Below are 19,923 nucleotides of genomic sequence, written 5' to 3'. Positions count from 1 at the left end.
AACTTACGTGTCTGAAACTGGTTCCATGGGCCAAGTGTACAATTCTGTATTGTCAGTTTCCTACCCACTGCAGTTATAGTGCCTATGTATGGTTTGATGTCCAAACACATTAAGAAAGTTGTTCTTTCAACAATGAACAAAATGTCTTGTGGACATGGTTGGAGATCTGGTTATTTAACAATAGAAGTGTGGGAAATGTCAAACCATTTATTTGGAACTTTATATGAACCCCTGCTTTGATAGCAAGCTTGCTTGTAAGTTTTATTCAAGCTAAGGTTCATTTAATGCCAAATATCCATTTGGGACCATATCCCACAAAGGACCAAATAATAAAACCTTGACGTGATTCCTTTTTAAGCAAGAACCCATTCTAACTCAATAAGAGTGTCTATAGGAATGTATTGCTGCCGTTCCATTAACCACTGTGTACACTGCCTGTTTATCACTAATTTCTTCTTGCTCTTGCACAGTAAAGAAGGGCAAGTACTATTTGGTCTCTTGAGCACTATTTAAAATCCTGAACATAGAGGTTTGTAGTTCTGGCAGTATTATCATTGATGTTTCCCCAACTCTGTTCACATACAACCACATACTGTGATAGTTATTTGATTTATTAAGCATGTCTAACTTCTATAGGGTTGCTGTTTGTTAAGATTCAGTCATATACACTGTACAAAGGCCTTGCATACTGTACGCAAGCAGAGCACACGTTTGTAAATTCCTTATGTGACAGCTTATTAGATCCGCCCAATAAATCTGCTGGTAGATGGTTCCAGTACTTGATACAAAAATAAAGGACTGTACAGAAAACGAACAGATGCACTCATAGTATGATACAATACAGGTGATTACAAACAGACAAATCCTTTGAAAGGGTAGTTGACAGTTTTTATTATTACAAAAGCAAATATTTTTATACTTCAGTCATTTGAGTAATTCCAAGAGCAGACTAAGTAAGGGCTTAATCCTCACACAGGCACCAGTCAGGCACAGTAGGTAGTACAAATCATGAAAGATTTCTTCACCTTGGATTCCCATAATTCCTACCTAGAACATTCTGCCGTGCTTTGGAATTAGGTTAAAAAAAAACCTCAGCAAAAGCAAATCTAATCGATTCCCTTTAATTCTGCCTTTTTTCCTTTTTTTGGAGAGCTAGGTATTAACCTTCTGTCTAGTGAAAACTGGTCACTAAATCCTGGCCTGAGAGAGAGCCACATTTCCTTTAGAACAAAAAGGTGAAACTAGCTAAACAAAGTGCGTCCATTTCTGAGAGCGCAATGTGAGTCCATAAAAGGCAGACCTTCCGAGCTCAGACCTCGGTTGCACCTAATTCATGGGCATGACCACCTGAGGAAGGCAGGCGCTCCAGCTCAGCACAAACACTCTTCCCGGGCAGCAGGAAAGGAGGTAGCCTTAGGCTGACCTCTGAAGCGTTCAGCTGGTGTGCCTGGCTGAGGGGAGCCTCAGGAAGCACAAAATGTCTTTCACCTCTGCTGCCCACAGACCTGAGGTTTCCACGGTAAATGTTAAATGGCGCAGTGGTATGTGTAACAAGGCAGAAAGACAATTATTCCAAGGGCTGCTTAAGAAATCCTGTGTAACTTTGCCTAATCAGACATGGTGCCTAGCTGCTTTCCCTTATATTGGAGAACAAAAGGTTTTAATCTCCATTTCCACACTTCCAGGGCCCTTATAACATTCCTTACTAAACAACTTGGCTAGCATATTACTGTTTGAAGGAAGCAAAGGATTACAGGATTCAAAAGTGTATTTACTGAAGGGGAGACTTAATATGTTCTAGGATACTGAAAATCAAAAATATCCTAGAGCCAAAACCATTACAAGATGAACCAAATCTACCCTATCTGAATTCTGAAAGTAAATTGGTTCAAATGGAATCCACTGAACTACATACAGCAAAGTAAAAACATTTCCTATTCCTATGAAATCTAACGGACTGCTAAATTTAAATCTAGTCTTTTGAGTTGTGCTATGTAATTACATTTATTTAACAAGTTGCTGCCATGGCAAGATCTCTAAAGAAAGAAACAAGATCATGTATATTAGATGGCATCTGCTAGAGTCACTATGTAATTTGCTGGAGGAAATAAAAGCCTATGATTTGGAGACAAAATCGTCCCCTAAATCCTATTGATTGCCATCTACCTGACATGTCTGTGAGAGGATTAATGGCACAGTTTATTCTGATAAGGTAGGCCAACACGGAATATAACACTTAACCTACAATCAGAACTCTAGTGCTGGAACCAGAAGTTTCACAAAGGGTTTAAAGTTTGCAAGTTGCCTGATAATTAAGAGCTGTAATAGAACTGTATCTGTCCCTTGACTACCTTAAATCCCTGCCCAGCGCAATGAAGCGATGGTCCATGAAGCAGCCATCCATGGGGAAGTCCATGCCAGTGAGGAAAGGCGCCAGACTGCTGTCGTGTGGAAGCTCATCAAAGACCACGGAGGGAGTAGTCAGAACTAGTGTTCCTGAAGGCTGCCAGGGGTTTAGCTGATTGTTTTCAAAAGTTCATCATGGAAGCAGGTTTTGACCATGGATAGGGCCACCTTTTTCTTGGGCTGCAAACTTGCACCTGTTTGAAAGTATGACCCAAAATATCTGCAGCACTTCAGCTGAGAGGATGCTGGTAACTTCAATGGCATCACGTTCAAAGTCCATTCCGTATTGTAAATCAGTTCTTAAATTTATGTAACTAGCAGACAAGCATGAATTACCTTGTTACAGGAACAACTTGTACTTTTACAATTTACACAGTTTTTACATTCAATTATCACATATTTCAAGACTTTCAATCCAAAGCAAATATACATGGGCTTAATTATTCAAGAACTTCACTATTTGTTATGTAAGTTCATGGCAGTGCATACTCCGTCCAACTCTTCTGGTTTGATTTTACACATAGTTTCCCTGTATAAATCCTTTTTGAATATTAAAAACCAGGAGTAGGTACTGTATTTCCCTCCCCTTTAAATAAGGGTTAAAAATGGCAATTAACGTTTATTTCAATGATCTTAAATTCAGTTAATGAATTTAAAAAACTATAAATAACCTAGCATGAAAGTTATATAAAGAACATTATTAAAGCAAAGAAAATTGTGATTCTAACATATCTATGCTAAAGATAGAGGAAAAAATATTTAGGTCTGTAATACTCTAAATCTGTAGCCAATTACCCTGTTTTTGCATTGTCAGCCACATAAACACACTTGCACTAGCAGAAGACAGAATGACAGCAGAGGAATTTGTATTGCTTTGTCAAGGTCCAACATCTCCACACACTGCCAGTTCATTTCAGATATTTACTTCCTCATCCAAGTAAATAGCCAGTGTAGTTTAAAATGCAGCAATTTTATGAGAATACTTCTCCAAAAAACTTCAAAGCCCATAAAGCATATGGTGTTGGTTAATTTAACAGTGAGGTTTCTTTTAAATAATCTAATTATTTGCACAAATGTGCAAGAATCGATGAAATTTTTCTTTCGTAACTGCATTTATATTTACCATTTATTTTTTAGAGGTAGGCCCTTCACACTTGATACCCCTGCCCTTTTACTGTGTTGGCAACATGCACATAATATTCTAAAAGTGTAAATGTTTTCATAGCAAACATAACTAACTGGTTTTTTAAAATATGTTCAATTTAAAAATGGAAATCTTTGGAAATAATTTCAATGTGCTTGAGCTTTTAAAGATTCATTAAAATCCAAGCAATTGCTAGTATTTTGTTATTAACTTGGAAGTACAAACAGTTATGTACTGGTTAAAACTCCCACATATCCCAGAAAAATAAAAGCCCAGAGATTTGCAAAATAAAATTCAAATTTCACGCAATAGCCATGAGTGTAGTTGTAAGAAGCTACAGGACAGTAACTTTGCTTTGTTCATAGATGTAGCCTTGTTCATGAAATGAATGGGAATTCTATAGTTAAGAAAACGGTTAAATTAATTTCCAGGTTTTGTGACTGGAAATAGTTTGACTAGACTTTTTTTTGAGGAGAAAGATTACAGGGAAGGGACATGTCGTTAAATATATAATTACAAAGTATTTTATTTAGCGATAAATCACAATCTAAAAAGCCAAATCTTTGATAAATGGCAACACTCAAAATCAAAAGAGGCTTCTAATAAGCCCAGAAGTCTCTTCCATTTCCCATTTATTGTCATTAAAAATTTCAAAGTTATCCTTCAACCTAAAATCACCATAATGCTGCATTGTTTCATCCAAATCATAGTTTAACAAATTTCAACTGTATATTTAAGAAAACAGTCAATTTTAAATAGTCGAGAAAAACTTACACTGTGCTTGATTCTACTTATCACTGTTAACTTTAATATGTGCAGATTCTGATGGTTCTCAGTTCATTTAGGGCTGGATGAGATTTAACTTGAACCAGCAAGGACCATCCACCCTTAAAATCAGTGATACAAGTAGTAAACTGAGTAATTTGTAGAACTGGCACTTGCAGTTGATAACAGTTTTCATACTAGATGCATGCAGCTCTTATAAATTCTAAAGGAGGCATTTTTGCCAGGTCTCAACATGCTTTCTTTATTGTAAATTCCACTCATTTAACAAATTAATGGAATTTTCTGTAGGGGTACAATTTCATTACGCTTTACTTAATAAAAACTACAGTATGATGTTCTTTTAAAACAACTTACTGTAATTAAGAAATCTTGTCAAAATATAAATTGGCAGAAAATAATTGATAAAGACCTAATAAAGCAGTGTCACAGTTACATAAAGGTATTTAATTGTATGTATGCATTACCATCAAAAGAAGGGGTCAAACTAATTCTCTCCTTTAATACAAACTTGAATATTGTTTGTAAATGCCTCATTTAAAGTAGTGGATAGGGAAAGGGTTTAGAAAAGTCCAAGTAATAAAATGTATTCAATTACTTGGTAAAGTTAAAAAGCTAATGCAACAATTACATCCAGATAAAAAACGTTATTCAAAAGCAATTCAAATACCGAAAAGGGTTTCAAATTGAACATTTTATTAACACGGTAGTTGTGTCTTTGTAACGTGCACACACACTCGCACACTCAGAATGATCTGCCTTGGGGGGGAAAAGACTAAGTATGCCTAAGGGGAAAATGAAAAATTAAAAATTTCTGTAGGTTTTCATTATTGTAGGCAATTATGTCCACATCACTTACAAAGCTATTGCCAAGTCTGTCCAAGGAAGCAGTTTGAGAGGGGAAGAAAAAAATCTTGGGAAAAATTCAATAGTGGCATAGCAGAGCTCTCAATATGAGAAAGCTGACATAATGTGGACTTTTGCTGTGAATTTTGTCTTTGCAAAATATGGGGAGAGGTTTGTCAATGGGCAGAAAATAAGAGAAGGCGGTGTGAAGTAGGCTTTTGCAGTCAATTTTCCTCACAGTATTGTGCAGGGTCATCAAGAAAATGCTTAGTCTTTCTCTGGAACCAATTTCAGAACTTTTCCAATTGCAATGGTCTTACCTAAAAATGAAAATTAAAAACAAAAAAAAACACCTTTTCAGTAGTTGACAGCAAGGCTATGTAAGGTATTAAAGCTTATTATTTTAAATCATAAAAATAATGTTTACGATGTAAATTACTTATTAACTGGCTTTCCTACTGAAGGCATGATTTCTGATTAGGCAGTCTTAATAAGTGGGTCTTCTAAGTGGGAGAGCGGAAAAGAAGACAGACACAATTTCTTATATCAAAAACCTCTACTTGGATAAGTTAAATGTGGGACATTGGTACAATGGAGTACTATTCGGCAATATACAACACATGCTATCACCTCAAAAACATGCTAAGTGAAATAAACTAAAGACCACAAATTCTATGATTGTATTTATATGGCTCGTCAAAAAAGACCAATAAGGAGAAAAAGATGATGTGGTTGCTTAGGGCTGGGGGTAGGAGTAGGGAGTGACTGTAAATTGGTGTAAGGGCTTCTTTTTAGATATTCTAAACGTTCTAAAATTAGGATGTGACGACTGTACAGCTCTGTAAATACAATTCATTGAACTGTACACTTAAAACAGGTCAATTTCACATATGGGAATTATTTCAACAAGCTGTTAAAAAGGGCTCTCTGTCTTGTAAAAAACCTAAAAGTCAAGCGACTCTTTAGGAAAAATAATTCATGGGGTTAAGAATTCTTGCTATATTAATTTCCTCTGATTTTATCTGGTAACTAAAATTCTCACTTCGTTATATTAATAGGACAAACCGTTTGTCCCAATAACCAGTTTCACTATCATCAAGAAGAGTTTTTAAACTAAAAAAATGTAAGGCCTTTTAAATAAAATGAATACGAATACCATCTTTATACAGAATTCTCTGAACTAAGGTTCAGGGACCACATTCATCATTATATTCCCAGTGTTTATTTCCGCACAGTTCTTGCCATGCAATATATATACAGCCAATTTTTGCTGAATGGAATTGGAACTAACATGTGAATTGACTATTCCATATTCCAACTGAACCATAAAGTTTTACGTAAAATTTTCCAGTCTTAAAAATAGTTATCTAAGTTGACAATCCATAGAGAAATGTTTAATAAAAATCATTTTGTTTTCATGATACCAAAGAATTTCATGACCGCCAAGATAGAAAATTACAGCTGTTTGAATTCACTCAGAGGTAGGCAGAAATGGAAACATACACACATGAATATTAAACCTCTAAAAATAGGTGTTAAAAGACTATCAATCTATGTATCCCTTTTATTTCCACCCCCATATGAGTGTAGTGAATTTATCATATTTGATTTTAAAATGATTTCTTCTGACTACAAAAATAACAAGATGTATATCTCAGATCCTTGCTTAGCAAAATCTTGAAAGGGTAAGATAGGCTTTAATCACACACATTACAAAGGATTTCATCACAGAAATGTCTTTTTTAGTAAATAAATGACTCTCGAAACCAATTATTTAGGAAATATCAAAACTCTTCCTCCAGAGCATTACTGCTAACATGTATGGTTAATTCTGTCTGCTGTTCAATGCATTTAATTCATATTTATTATATGACTATATATTATAGAATATGCATCCAAGTTCTCTATAAACTAGCTGTAATGTGCACTATACTTGGATGAAAATTACCAAAGCTGAGCATCTTAGATACATGACACGACATCGATGTAAAGGCTTACCCTCATCTCTTAAGGTAAATCGACCCATCTGAGGGAAGTCTTTAAAGGTCTCAAGGCAGATGGTTCCTGCTGTCCTTAAGCGAGCAATGCATACTTGATCTTGTTTCACAAAACGGGGTCGAGTCTTACTTTTTTCTCCTGATTTCTTGTCTACCAAGCAAATTAAGGCCTATCCAAGAAAAAAGGATGAGAAGACATGAGAATAATGGCAAAGAAAATAATCTTTAAATTAAGAATAGGAGTGCAAATAAGAGTACATCACTATTGCCAATCAGAAATTATCCCGATTATCACGAAATGGTCTTAAAACACACAAACAAAAACTCCAATTATCTTAAAACTTACTGTTATTTCGACTTCCTCAATGCAGGTATGAATATGCAGCACTGCATTATAACCCGGGCAGATGATGGATTTGTGCTCTATAATCACTATCTGTCAAACAAACAAAAAGATTCACATCTTTATCTGTAGGGCAAAGGAAGAGCTGAATGTGCTCAAGTGCCATATAGTATCACAAGAAGGAGTAACTCACCATCTTACGCCAACTTATTTTTGTGTTAGAAGTGACAGGTCAGGTTTCCTGACCTCGAAGCATGAACTCTGATATCCTTACCCTACTCATCTCCTTGGCGAGTGCCCAGTCGAACTTTAAAAACATAGCAGGCAGACTTTCTTCTCTGGGAAGGCTTTCCTTTATACATCTCCCAAGTAAGTTAACCACTACTGCTCATATGCTACTGGGGTTTTGCCCTCCTAGATATGAAATTATAGTTTTATCCATTTCTCAATATCCAAGGTCCAATATCCAAGGTCCAAAAAGTATCTGGCATCTAAATCTAACTTGATTAGTTGTCATACCTTGTAACAACTCAAAAATTCTGAGAGCTACACCAGTCATTTACTCTTGTCACTGTCCTGGGGAGGTCAGGTTGCAAATAACATGGAGAAATTGTGCATGTTTTCCTGTCTGGAAAGTTATTTGCCCTGAATGAGCAAACTATGACTTCCAAGGCAATGTGTTCTACTTCAGGTGAAAGACACTGAGCAAAATATAAGTAGTGATAAATATAAACAGGAGATCAAAAATAAAAAGGAACTTACAAAGAATACTACCTACCCCAGTAAGACCTTGTACCACCTTGAAGACCTAATGTTTGCAAGATGTACATCATGGCTGTTGTGACATATGTGATCATATGGCACGTCACCCGTAATCAGGACAAAGAATATTTAAATTCTAATTTCATTTAGAGAGTAAAGATCACTAAGACAACTGGCTTACCTGGGCATCAAATGTGCGTCCAGAATGACAAAGATTATTAGGATCACAAAGTATGAATCCTGGAAGAATCTCCTCTTCTTCAATTCCTTTCAGTCTGATTTTGAGGTTTTCACCTGGGGCTACAGAATCAGTTTCTACATCATCCGAAAGGATTCCAAGAACTTCCACGTTGTGCTTAAAAAGAAACCAAGATGGAGGTTTTCCGACAGTCACTGCATTATAGCTCATAAAACGACCTGTTTGCTGAGTGGTTACACGTCACATTTCTCTGTGCTTGTTGATTAGCCAAAATACTTACTACATTTGTATGACATGAACTTAATGAAAAATCATATCCTAGAAGTACAACTGCCAATTAAAACATTAATTTGTCATCTTTCAATAGCATATCCTAATAATTTCCAAATAGAACATTATATAATCTAGCATTTGCCTTTTCAACTTTTTCAAAATTAAAACATTAAGTTTATATGGTTTTTTAACTTTATATAGATACAATTTTTATTACGGAGTTTCCAGGATTTAATAGACATAGCTTCCATTACTTATCACTACCCAAGAATGTACATTTCAGAAGGGTATACATCTCAGAAGTAATTTGAACAATTATGTTTAAAAAGCATATTGACTGTTTAATGGTACAAGGTTTCATTTTGGGGTGATAAACTGTTGTTGCACAATACTGTGAATGTACTAAATGCTATTAATGATAAATTTTGTCTTTTACAATAATTTCTTTAGGAACCATATAGATGGGGAAAATGTTAGAAGCAATACCCACAAGTATTCCCTTATTTTACTCCACTTCTGCCCTTGGTGATAATTTACATTTTTAAAACACATACCAGAAAACAACACAGCCTTCAAGACAAAATGAGCTATCTCATGACGGTAAATGAACTGTGGAGAATGCAGCAGCATTATATTCCGTATTAGAATTCTACAAACTGTCACTTGCTAAGCTCTAGTAGCTTTACCCCTCTCCCCAGTAATGGTTTTCTTTTCCAAAAGGTAACTTCTACCTTAATGATACCTGTTTATTGTTTTATTGGAATTCATTCAAGAAGTGAAACAGCAGTATTTGTTAGGTAAATTCTTTACAGCAACAGGACAAAGGGGTAGAAACTTAACAGTTCTATCATATACAAACTAAACAAGTACTGTTTTTTGCTCAAGTAATCCAACACAACAATCCTTTCTCTGCAGATATGGCCTTTTTTTATGGCTAAACACAATAGCATTAGTATGAGATTAAGTTAATCCATAGTTATCAAAAATTAAGGTTGAGACCAACAACTTCTCTTACTTATGAAAGGTATTCAAGATAACAACTTTCCCATCCTCTCTAGAGATCCAACACGTAGCTGTACAAGGAGTGATTTTAGGCTACACTGAAGCAATTTGATAGGGACACATGTTACTATTTCTAAGGAAAGGAGTACCTGCAACTGTCTTCATGACGTCCCTGTCTTTTCTGAGATGACTGCGGTACGGTACCCTGTCTCAGTTCAAAAAGTTTTGGACTCAAGTCTGCGATTTGTCTGACATTCCTACAGCATACGATCTTAAATGTTTCAGCCCACGTCCCTAATAATGTACGAGCTTTAAGTTTATACAGATATCCTTGAGTATCTCAGCTTCTCAGAAATGAGCATTCAGATTACTGCGCTGAAGGAGGGAAAAGACACTTTGCACTAAACTTGCAGATTTAGTTACCTCAACTTTTATATTTCTGTGTACAAACTCAGAGCCATTGGATTTGTAAATATCAGAGCAACATTCAGAAATTCCATCACACAAGATAGTGTTTTATCTTCCAACATCACATCTTTTGCTTCACCTTCCTACTACAGCCCAGCATAGGAAGTAGAGGAGGGATGCGGGTATTAGAACCATAGGCTTCCAAGGACTCCTTTTAAGAACCAAGAGTTAACAAGTCAGCAACCTAGAAAAGCTCTAAATACCAATCTGTACCTTAGAACAATTTTGTAAAATATCAAAGTAAAAAATGATCAATTTTTAATTTTACTCATTAACTTTTCAAATAATTTTTAAATACTGGGGTAGAATACAGAACATAAAATTTACTATCTTAAACATTTTCGTCAGTCCAGTAGTATTGAATACACACTGTTATGCAATCAATTTTCAGAACTCTGAAATCTTTTAATCTTGCAAAATTGAAACTCTGTACCATTAAACAACAACTCCCCATTCCTCCCTCCCCCAGCCCCGGCAACCACCATTCTACTTTCTGTCTCTATGGTATTTTACTACTGTAGGTACCTCACAGAAGTGGAATCATGTATGCATCTTTTTGTGACTGGTTTATTACACGGAGCATCATGTCCTTAAGATTCATCCATGCTGTCGCATGTGTCAGAATTTCCTTCTTTTCTAAGATTGAATATTCCACTGTACGTATGTGCATTTTGCTTATCCATTCATCCACTGATGGATGACATTTGCTTCCACCTTTTGGCTACTGTGAACAATGCTGTTATGAACATGAGTGTACAAATATTTCTATGAGGCCCTACTTTCCATTTTGGGGGTTATATACCCAGAAGTGGAACTTCTGGATTATACGGTAATTCTATGTTTTAGTTTCTTATGGAACTGCCACATTGTTTTCCACAGCAGCTGCCCAATTTTATATTCTTGCCAACAGTGTACAAGGCTTCCAATTTTTTCACATCCTCTCGAACATTTGTTATTTTCTGTTTTTTTCATAGCAGCCATCCTGATGGGTGTGAAATGTTACCACATTTCGTTTTTCATTTACATTTTCCTAATGATTAATGATGTGGAGCATTTTTCATGTGCTTTTTGGCCATTTGTACGTCTTTGTTGGAGAAAAGGCTATTTAAGTCCTTTGTTCGTGTTTTTAGTCAGGTTTTTTTGTTGAGTTGTAAGGAGTTCTTTATATATTCTGCATATTAACCTCTTATCAGATTTATAATATGCAATTATTTTTCCCATTCCATATGTTGCCTACCCATTAATTTTCAAATGTAAAATAATCTGGTATCTGTATCTTTTAAAATATTTAACTCTGTTCCAGAGACTCAGGAGGACCAAAGTGAACTGAGTAAATTTTTAAGGCTCACTTAGCCACAGGATATACGACACCTGCCCAGTAATCAGTATAAAGTGACAGCTTCCACAGAAAACAGGCACTTCGTCTGTAACTACCATGTTTCCCTGAAAATAAGACCGGGTCTTATATTTATTTTTGCTCCAAAAGATGCATTAGGGCTTATTTCATATTATGAACATCCTGAAAAATCATGTTAGGGCTTATTTCCCTAGCACGGTAGTAAGTTAAAGCCCCTCCCCTATACTTACAGCCCCCATATTAAGTTTACTTGCCTGTACTGAATTGTACTTCTTTCTATTGCAGTAAATACTCATCATAAAACTTATCTTTTAAAATCATTTTACATTGTACAATTCAGTGGCATCTAGTACATTCATGTTGTACAACCATCACTACTATCTAGTTCTAAAACATCACCACCCCAAAAGGAACCCCCCATTCTCCCTCCCTCAACCCCTTGCAACTACCAATCCCCCTTCCGTCTCCATGGAGCAAACTGCACTTCTGTGACTGCTCTGCAGACAAAACCGACCCATTATTTTCATTCAGTTGTCACTGACCTTCAAGTTGCAGAGTTAATGATCTTACAACAAGTAGGCTTTCAAGTAGAAACACTTTAGAACAAAGATACCGTGGTAGGGTACGCTAATCTCCAATGCATGAGGCATCAGGACCTCCAAAGTATAATTTGTAAGGTGCCAATTATACCTCAACACTATACTGGTAATGGGTACTTTTTCTAATTCACTGCGCCTGAAATTGAAAATGTCACTGAAATCTAATACTCCTGGAGTTTCTGATGATTCAGGTGTTTTCCTATATAAGCAACATCTTTGGAGTTGTTAGAGAAGCCCTCTCTGGAAAACAGGTAACAGTTTCTTAGTAACACGTCATCTGCAAATATCACCAAGTAAGCAGTCAGAAATAAGACAAAGGAATAATTCATGGAGATTTTGCATGTTTTACTAAAACCCTCTCCAATGATGAAATCACAGTAAGGTAGGAAAGAGTCAAAAAACCCATTTATGAGAAAGGCAAACCTTTTTCTCTTAAAACAAATTAGGAACATAGCTTAGACACATTATTTTATAGTGTCCAAAGAAAGAAAAAGAAAGCTAACTATAGCGTGATTAAAGCTGCATTTTCATCCCAGGCCACTTATTATACTAACCCACCAGTGTGTTAGCGGAAACAACGCACTTAACCACTCCAGATCTCTACTTCTCATAAAATCATGGACTTGAAGTTCTCATGGGGCATCTTTTAGCTCTAACATGTTGTTGATACTGACCTCTCCCCATTTGTTAATGAATAACCCCACATATTCTTTCTTAAATTTTGTACTTGACATTAGTAAAATCCCTGAGCTTTTTAAAAGTTCTGGCTCCTTGCTAGTATTTTCAAGAGAAAAATTAAACAGGAAAGAGCACTACAGATTCTTACCTTGTTTGGCATCATCACAAGCTGCTGGCCTTTACAAATGGATCCTGATTCCAGCTTTCCCAGAACCACAGTGCCCATATCCTATTGAAATTGAAAGTGAATAATCAAGTTTCAGATTTTCATTACCACTCCACAACAGTTCAACCCAAAGTGAAATCTTGAGAGCTTATTCACAAAAGAAAATCACTAGATCACGTGGTAGAATCCTTAGAATTAATCTTCAATACAGGATCGCTAACAAATACTCTAATATTTGTGTCATAAGCATATGCACAATTATAAAACTTTAGCATGGAGCTAATGAAAGAATAAAGTATTTGAGGGGGGCAAAACATTATATATTGATATTGCAAAACTTAAAAAATCAAGTTGAAAATCCAGCTAAAAATAATGACAACTATTTTTTAAAGACTAACATTCAGTGTTGGTGAGGCTATGGGAACCCAGCACTCACTGCTGGTGGCAGTGAGTCAGCACAGTATGTTGGAAGGCTATTTGTTACTAGGCATCAACTTGAATGTGCGAATCCTTGGAGGCCAGCAGTTTTACTTGTATGAATTGCTCTCTAAAACATAATCATTGTTGGCTCACTGGGGAACAGCTGAAATAATTTAAGCTGGTTGAATAAATTATGGTCCAGCTATATCACTAAATGATACATAGCCATTAAAAAGAGACATCTGTGTTACGTTATTAAAGTTGTTTCATAATTTAAAACAAAACACAACATTTCACCACCCATAAAACCCAGTTTCTTGAACATTTGGGTACCTTGTACTTATCCACAATTGGCAGCCTGATTGGTCCATCAACTGATCTATTGAAGTTTGGCAAATTATCCAGATATGGAATAAATGGTAATCCACTGAGAACACAACAACAGCCATTAAAGAGAGGCAACATAAATATCAAAATTTTTAGAAGTTACATGACTAACTTTATACAAAAAATGTGGTTATTACAATTTTCATTCTATGCAATGTTTAAATGTCCTGGTGTTTTTAAAGCCATGTTTACAGTCAATATTTTCTTAAATTACTTATTAAGAAGTAAACTGTTTTTTAAAGGAAAAAAGGTTACTTACATGTACCAAGGACAGAAATCTGACTGCTCTTTAAGATTTGCTCCAGTCAGTCCTGAGCAGGGCATAAAGTGGATGTCCTTTTTGGGATTGAAGCCAACTTTTTTCAAAAATGGCACTAGTTTCTCTTTACATTCTTCATATCTATGAATATTTGTAAATAATTCAATTATAATGTAAAGCAATTGAACTCTAGTTTCATCATTAAACAAATTAGTTACGTATGTATAAAAACCCAGTAAGACATCTGAGTTTACCTCTCGTTGCTCCAATTCACTGTCGGGTCATCCATCTTATTAATGAGCACAATTAAGTGTTTTACACCTGCTGTCTTTGCCAACATTGCATGTTCTCTTGTCTGTCCTCCTTTTTCAAATCCAGTTTCAAACTCTCCTTTCCTGGCTGAGATTACCTAGTCCAAGAAATCAAATAATTTATTCTTACACATTCAGGCACACCCTTCTAGCAGGAAAACATCTTTCCTTTCTGTTTTACCAGAAATTTTCTGTAAGAATGTTTATAACATACATGAGTTATAACATACATGCTTTTGAGTATCGCCAACAGTGTCTAAATGGTTTAAAATTTCAGTAAATGTTTCTTCTGATCCCCCAATTTTCCAAAGTTTAGTATACCTGTACATTTTGCAATTCAAACATGTATGTGATTTAGTGCCAGTACACTGACCAAAAGGAAAACAACTGTAAAATGACAGAAGGCACCAAGAAAATATCATTTCTCACTCATTTTTGTACCCAGTACCTATTAGTGGGCTTGGCATTTAGTGGACACTAAGTTCTGACACAGTAATGGATAATAGCAATGGCAGAGGAAAGTTGAAGCATACTTTCATAAGTAAATCAAATTATAAAGATTTCTTGAACAGATCAGTGAGACAAAAGTGAAAGTTGTGACCGTATATATTACAGTTCACCACAACCTAAATTCTAGCTTTTAGAAGGTAAATTCAAATATTTAAAATTGAAATGGGGCTGCTAACAAATACAAAGTTGAACTGGAAATGTCTTTCTTACCAGTACAGCCAAATCAGCTTGAGAAGCACCACCAATCATATTTGGGACAAAACTCTTGTGGCCAGGGGCATCTAGAATGGTGAAATGCTTTTTTTCTGTTTCAAAGTAGGCACGACCCACTTCTACTGTTTTACCCTTGTCTCGTTCTTCCTGATTTGTGTCTAAGGCCCATGACAAGTACCTGAAATAATTTTAAAATAAGAATAATATTGATAAGGACACGAGAATTTTAAAGAGATGCTTCTATGATTAAAGGTGTAATCGATGACATCCAGCTTTATGTCCATCATACAACATTTAAATCAGGAACAGGACTGGGGAGAAATGAAAATTAATTGACTAAAACTTGTGTTGTTGTGATTCAAACATATATCCAGTCAACTACATATTCTAGAAGCAAACATTGTGTATTAAAATAAGCTGACAACACACACAGAAGACTAGTTAGTACCAATGCCATTATCATCATGAGTTAAGTAGTAAGTTCCTTTATATGTCATTTCATAACCACCTGGCACAAAGTATAACACAAATAATGTCTGTCTAAGGATATTTTTCAAAAGTGAAGGCCACTAACCTGGTATTGGGAGCAATAGTTACTTGCTAAAAATTATTTCAATATTACTTTGCCATGTAAAAATTACTTATATAAGTTCAAACCATCCATAATAATAGGGGTTAATTTAGATCGCCTCATCTGTATTTCTCTGTATATAATCCATTTTTTGGTATAATATTATTAGAGGATTTTCCCCCTTAATGGAACACTATAATAAAAAAAAACACAATCAATGTCCCATTAGGATAAAACTTGTTAACTTTTTAAAAATAAAACAGATAAGGTTAGAAAAAAGAAAAAAGCTGACCTTTTTTATCACCAGTCTAGGCAACCACTGTCAATAATTCCTTCCGTTCTTTTTTCTTTCTAGTGTTTATTTATATAATGATCATATCCTAAGTACTATTATGTTTCCTGCCTTCTCTCCAAATTCCACTGTAACACCAGTTCTACTCCTGGTTACTATGAAGTCCATAAATGCAATTTTTAAGTGGTTAGGTAATGGCCCGATTAAATGGATGGTTTATAATTTATTCAACAAATTTCCTGTTACTGGATGTTTCCAAATTTCTCTGTGAGTTTTGAAATCATCAGGAAATGATCTACTGTGTAGTATGAGGGGAAAGGAAACTTTTCCTTTGTTAAGACACCATTTTAGACATCAAGAACTTTTAGTAGACTACAAAAGCATTAAGTTGGCAGTGTTTCCTTAAAAGTAATTTATAGGGTCATAAAAGTTTACTATATACCAAGTTTCTCTGTTTTTTTCTTTAGCTTCTCTTTCATATTTCTCAAGCGTCCGTTTGTCAACCATTCCAGTCAAATACCTAAAAGTGTTTAAAGAAAAAAGAAGTAAACAATTACTCAATGAAATTAGGAAAACTTTAAAGCACTCGGGGGGAATTTCAACTCCAGAAAACAGCTATTTTAAAGTAAAGGTACCTCAGGTAGATGCTTAAATCAGGAAGTTTCAGTAGAAAAGATATTTGCATAGTCTCAAATTAAGTCCCACAAAATAAAGAAGAAAAAATAATAACCTTACAGTAGAGAATCCTGGTAGAGAGCACCTCACCAAGTAATTATGGCTAATATTACCAATAATAAAAAAACATACCGAATACTGACATCATTTACCCCGATAGGAGGCCCTGAGAAGAGCACAACATATCTTCTGTGATATTCTTGCCCCAAATGACTAACCTCAATCTAATTGTAAAAAACATCAGTCAACCCAAATTGAAATATAGCTTTTAAGTGAATAGCATTCTTCAAATTATAATGGTCATGAAAGGTAAGACTGAGGAAATGTCGCGAATTGGGTAAGATTAAGGAGACAAAACAACTAAATGCAAAATGGAATTCTAGAACAGAAAAACGTTAGTGCGTAAACTGGTGAAATTCAAGTAAGATCTATAGTGTAGTTTACTGTAGCAATGTTAACTTCCTAGTTTTGATGACTGCAGTATGGTTATGTACCGTGTTATCATTGGGGTAGGCTGAATGAAAGGTGTTCGGGAATTCTGTACCGTTTCAGCAACCTTTTTGTAAGTCTAAAATTATTTCAGAATAAAAGTTTTTTAAAAAGCAAATGTAAACACTCTAAAAAGAAAATGATTCCAATAGTGTCCAGGCAATTAAATTTTACCAATACAGTTCAATATTTAATATTTTACAAATATTATTCTTCAAAGTGAAATTATTTTAGCATAATTCCTTAGTAATTCCAGTTCTTGCTTTCATCTCTGTGCTTTCTGTGTAGTCACCTACAATGCATGTTTCTAACCATTTGAATGTAGAATCCCAGTGAAATACCAATGAAAATTATAGCCCATAAGCAAAAAATATACATTCTTCTATAACACAAGGTCAAATGGGTCTGACACTTGCATCCATAGAGCCTTAGGTAAGGATCCGTTTAATAGCCTGCTTTAGGGTCGTTGGGGAAATCTTCAGAAGTGAGAATTGGCAAGATCACCAGTCAAGATTATTTAACAAGGCAAGACAATGGTGATATACCCTTCTAGATCCTCTGGCTACACTGTTTGAAAAAATGGGTCTCATTTGGAGTGATTAAATATTTAGGACCTTTTAATAAAAAAGATTTTTTTTTTTTAAAGAGGGCGCAGCTCATGGTGGCCAGTGTGGGGATTGAATTGGCAATCTTGGTGGTATTAGCACCACGCTCTAACCAACTGAACTAACCGGCCACCCCTAAAAAGATTTTTCAATACTAGAATATGTATTACTGAAAGCCAACCATGGTGTTTTCATATCTCGATAGCTTCTATAATATAAAAAAACACCTTAGTATGTTAGCCAGAGTACCTGTTTTTGATTAAATCCACATAAACTTGAGTTGATGAATGAGGAAAAACCAGTTCCCCCCATGCACAAGATTTAAAAGCTGGTTTCAGTATTCCTGAGAAAATTATATTCAAAGACTAAGATTTCCTATAAGCTAGGGTTCTATATTAGTTTTTATAAAAAGCATAAAAGACAGCTTTCAGAACTATATTTAATATTACATGACAGTCTGACAGTGCTAACAAAAGAATTTTAGTGAAAGCCTACAATCCATCAGAAAATACTAAGAATGATCACATTATAAAAATTATTCCTTAACATCAGCCTTCCTTACAGTTAATGTCATTTTATTATTGTTTTTAACTTGGGGTTACCCGTTTTATCTCCTTTGCATGACTTTATGAATGTTTACAATGCCCAAAATTCCTTCAATCCAGTTAATTATTGTTTAACAAAAAATACAGACTTACATAATTTGCCCTCCGATGGTTGACTTGCCAGCATCTGAAAGTAACAACATCATCAACAACATGCAAAACGTAGGTGTCAAAATATTTTTAAAAACCAACCACTATATACATTAACACACTAAAGATATGGTTTAGTATATATAATTAAATCTTGCAAAAGCAACTAAAATTAAAGAAATCTAGGGCATAAGCCCTGGTTACCCTCTCCCTTGGAAAATGAAGCTAAGGCCCCCTATATAGCTCAGTAATGATTTAGAACTACTGTACTGATAAAGAACAAAATAATTTTTGAACAGATTGCTCCCTGACCTTCAGCTAAGAGTACAACAGCAAGAGAATATAAATTACCCAAGGGGAGCCTCAGAGGAGAGCAAAAGTAGCCTAAGCACGGTGACTACATTTAGGCATCTGCCTTTCCCTTTCAGCAAAGAGACAGATGTTCCTTTACACATTTTAAAGGCGTTCTGGCAACTGAAAAACTAGAATGGTGTATCATCACATACAGGGGAAGGCAGGGAAGAAAAAAGGTCACATAATTCTGTATTTTCTGTTCACAATTTTGGGGTAGGTCAGATGATTAGAGAATATTTGAGTAAATCAAATGGTTTGTGTGTATGTGTGTGTGTGTGTGCGCGCGCACGCGTGCTACCCAGCAACCTGATTCCAATTTATTAATTTCTTACATCACACAAAATTAAACTACCTAGTATGGTTAATCCCATAAAATGAACAAATGAAGTTCACACACAAAATAGGCACATTTCCTGGGATATTAACAGACGTCATATACGCTGAGCCATCATCAGTGGACTAATTATGCATTACATGCAAATACACTGAAGCTTATTTCCTTCTAGCTTCCATGATGTTACAATATTGTTAATCCCCACAACCTTGAAGACAAAGTATTGGCAATTTTTTGCCTGCTAAAAAAATCTAGAAAGTAAAAAATCAAGACCTTTCAGATTAATTCAGTTTAGTTTCCCTAAACATCTCCAAGTAACTAAATAAGATGTTTTCTGTGTGATGTGCCCAATATCTGGTCATTTCTGACCATGGCTCCGAGTGCAGCTTACCGACATGCCCAATGAACACCACATTTACATGTTCTTTTTTAGGAGCACCGGGCGGCGCAACCACAGATTTCGGTTTTGGAATTTCCTCTTCCTCCTCCATCATTTCTTGGGCATTTTCTTCTGGAGGCCTTCCATCTCCCAAGGAACCAACCCCTGACTCTGCTTCACTTATTTCGTCTTTGTGCTCCCATGATTCTTCTGGGGACATTTCTGTCTCTCCATTTTCTACTGAAACAAGGCATTTTAACTTAGTATTCTGAAAAAGATTTATAATGTTTAAAACACAGAAGCTTTCAAACAACAAATGGAACTTTGCACACTTAGATCCATTTCCTAAGGTCTAGTGACACATAAGCAAGAAAATCTTTCACAACAGAAATGGATAATAATAGCT

General features: G+C 35.3%; 2 protein-coding genes across 3 annotated transcripts in view; one reads left to right on the top strand and one right to left on the bottom strand.

Moving 5' to 3' along the window:
• TNFRSF17 (TNF receptor superfamily member 17) overlaps window positions 1–19,923 on the top strand; it is a 78,667-nt gene that overhangs the window by 3,274 nt on the left and 55,470 nt on the right. The gene's annotated exons all lie outside the window — the stretch shown is intronic.
• GSPT1 (G1 to S phase transition 1) overlaps window positions 867–19,923 on the bottom strand; it is a 30,780-nt gene continuing 11,723 nt past the window's right edge. The window contains exons 4-15 of one of the 2 annotated variants that reach the window (XM_019715150.2): window positions 19,530–19,757; window positions 18,454–18,487; window positions 16,429–16,506; window positions 15,121–15,301; window positions 14,344–14,498; window positions 14,090–14,230; window positions 13,777–13,870; window positions 13,006–13,086; window positions 8,463–8,636; window positions 7,523–7,612; window positions 7,178–7,346; window positions 867–5,499 (exon numbers count right to left, since the gene is read on the bottom strand). In XM_019715150.2, coding sequence (XP_019570709.2) covers window positions 5,447–5,499; window positions 7,178–7,346; window positions 7,523–7,612; window positions 8,463–8,636; window positions 13,006–13,086; window positions 13,777–13,870; window positions 14,090–14,230; window positions 14,344–14,498; window positions 15,121–15,301; window positions 16,429–16,506; window positions 18,454–18,487; window positions 19,530–19,757 — 1,478 coding nt within the window. In that variant the 3' untranslated portion in view covers window positions 867–5,446. The remainder of the gene's footprint in view (window positions 5,500–7,177; window positions 7,347–7,522; window positions 7,613–8,462; window positions 8,637–13,005; window positions 13,087–13,776; window positions 13,871–14,089; window positions 14,231–14,343; window positions 14,499–15,120; window positions 15,302–16,428; window positions 16,507–18,453; window positions 18,488–19,529; window positions 19,758–19,923) is intronic. The other variant, XM_019715151.2, reaches the window with a different exon arrangement.

The sequence above is a fragment of the Rhinolophus sinicus genome, linkage group LG18 (genome assembly GCF_036562045.2).
Source record: "Rhinolophus sinicus isolate RSC01 linkage group LG18, ASM3656204v1, whole genome shotgun sequence".
Lineage (NCBI taxonomy): Eukaryota > Metazoa > Chordata > Mammalia > Chiroptera > Rhinolophidae > Rhinolophus > Rhinolophus sinicus.
Note: the sequence above shows the minus strand (reverse complement) of the source record. Positions and strands in the feature narration are given on the sequence as shown.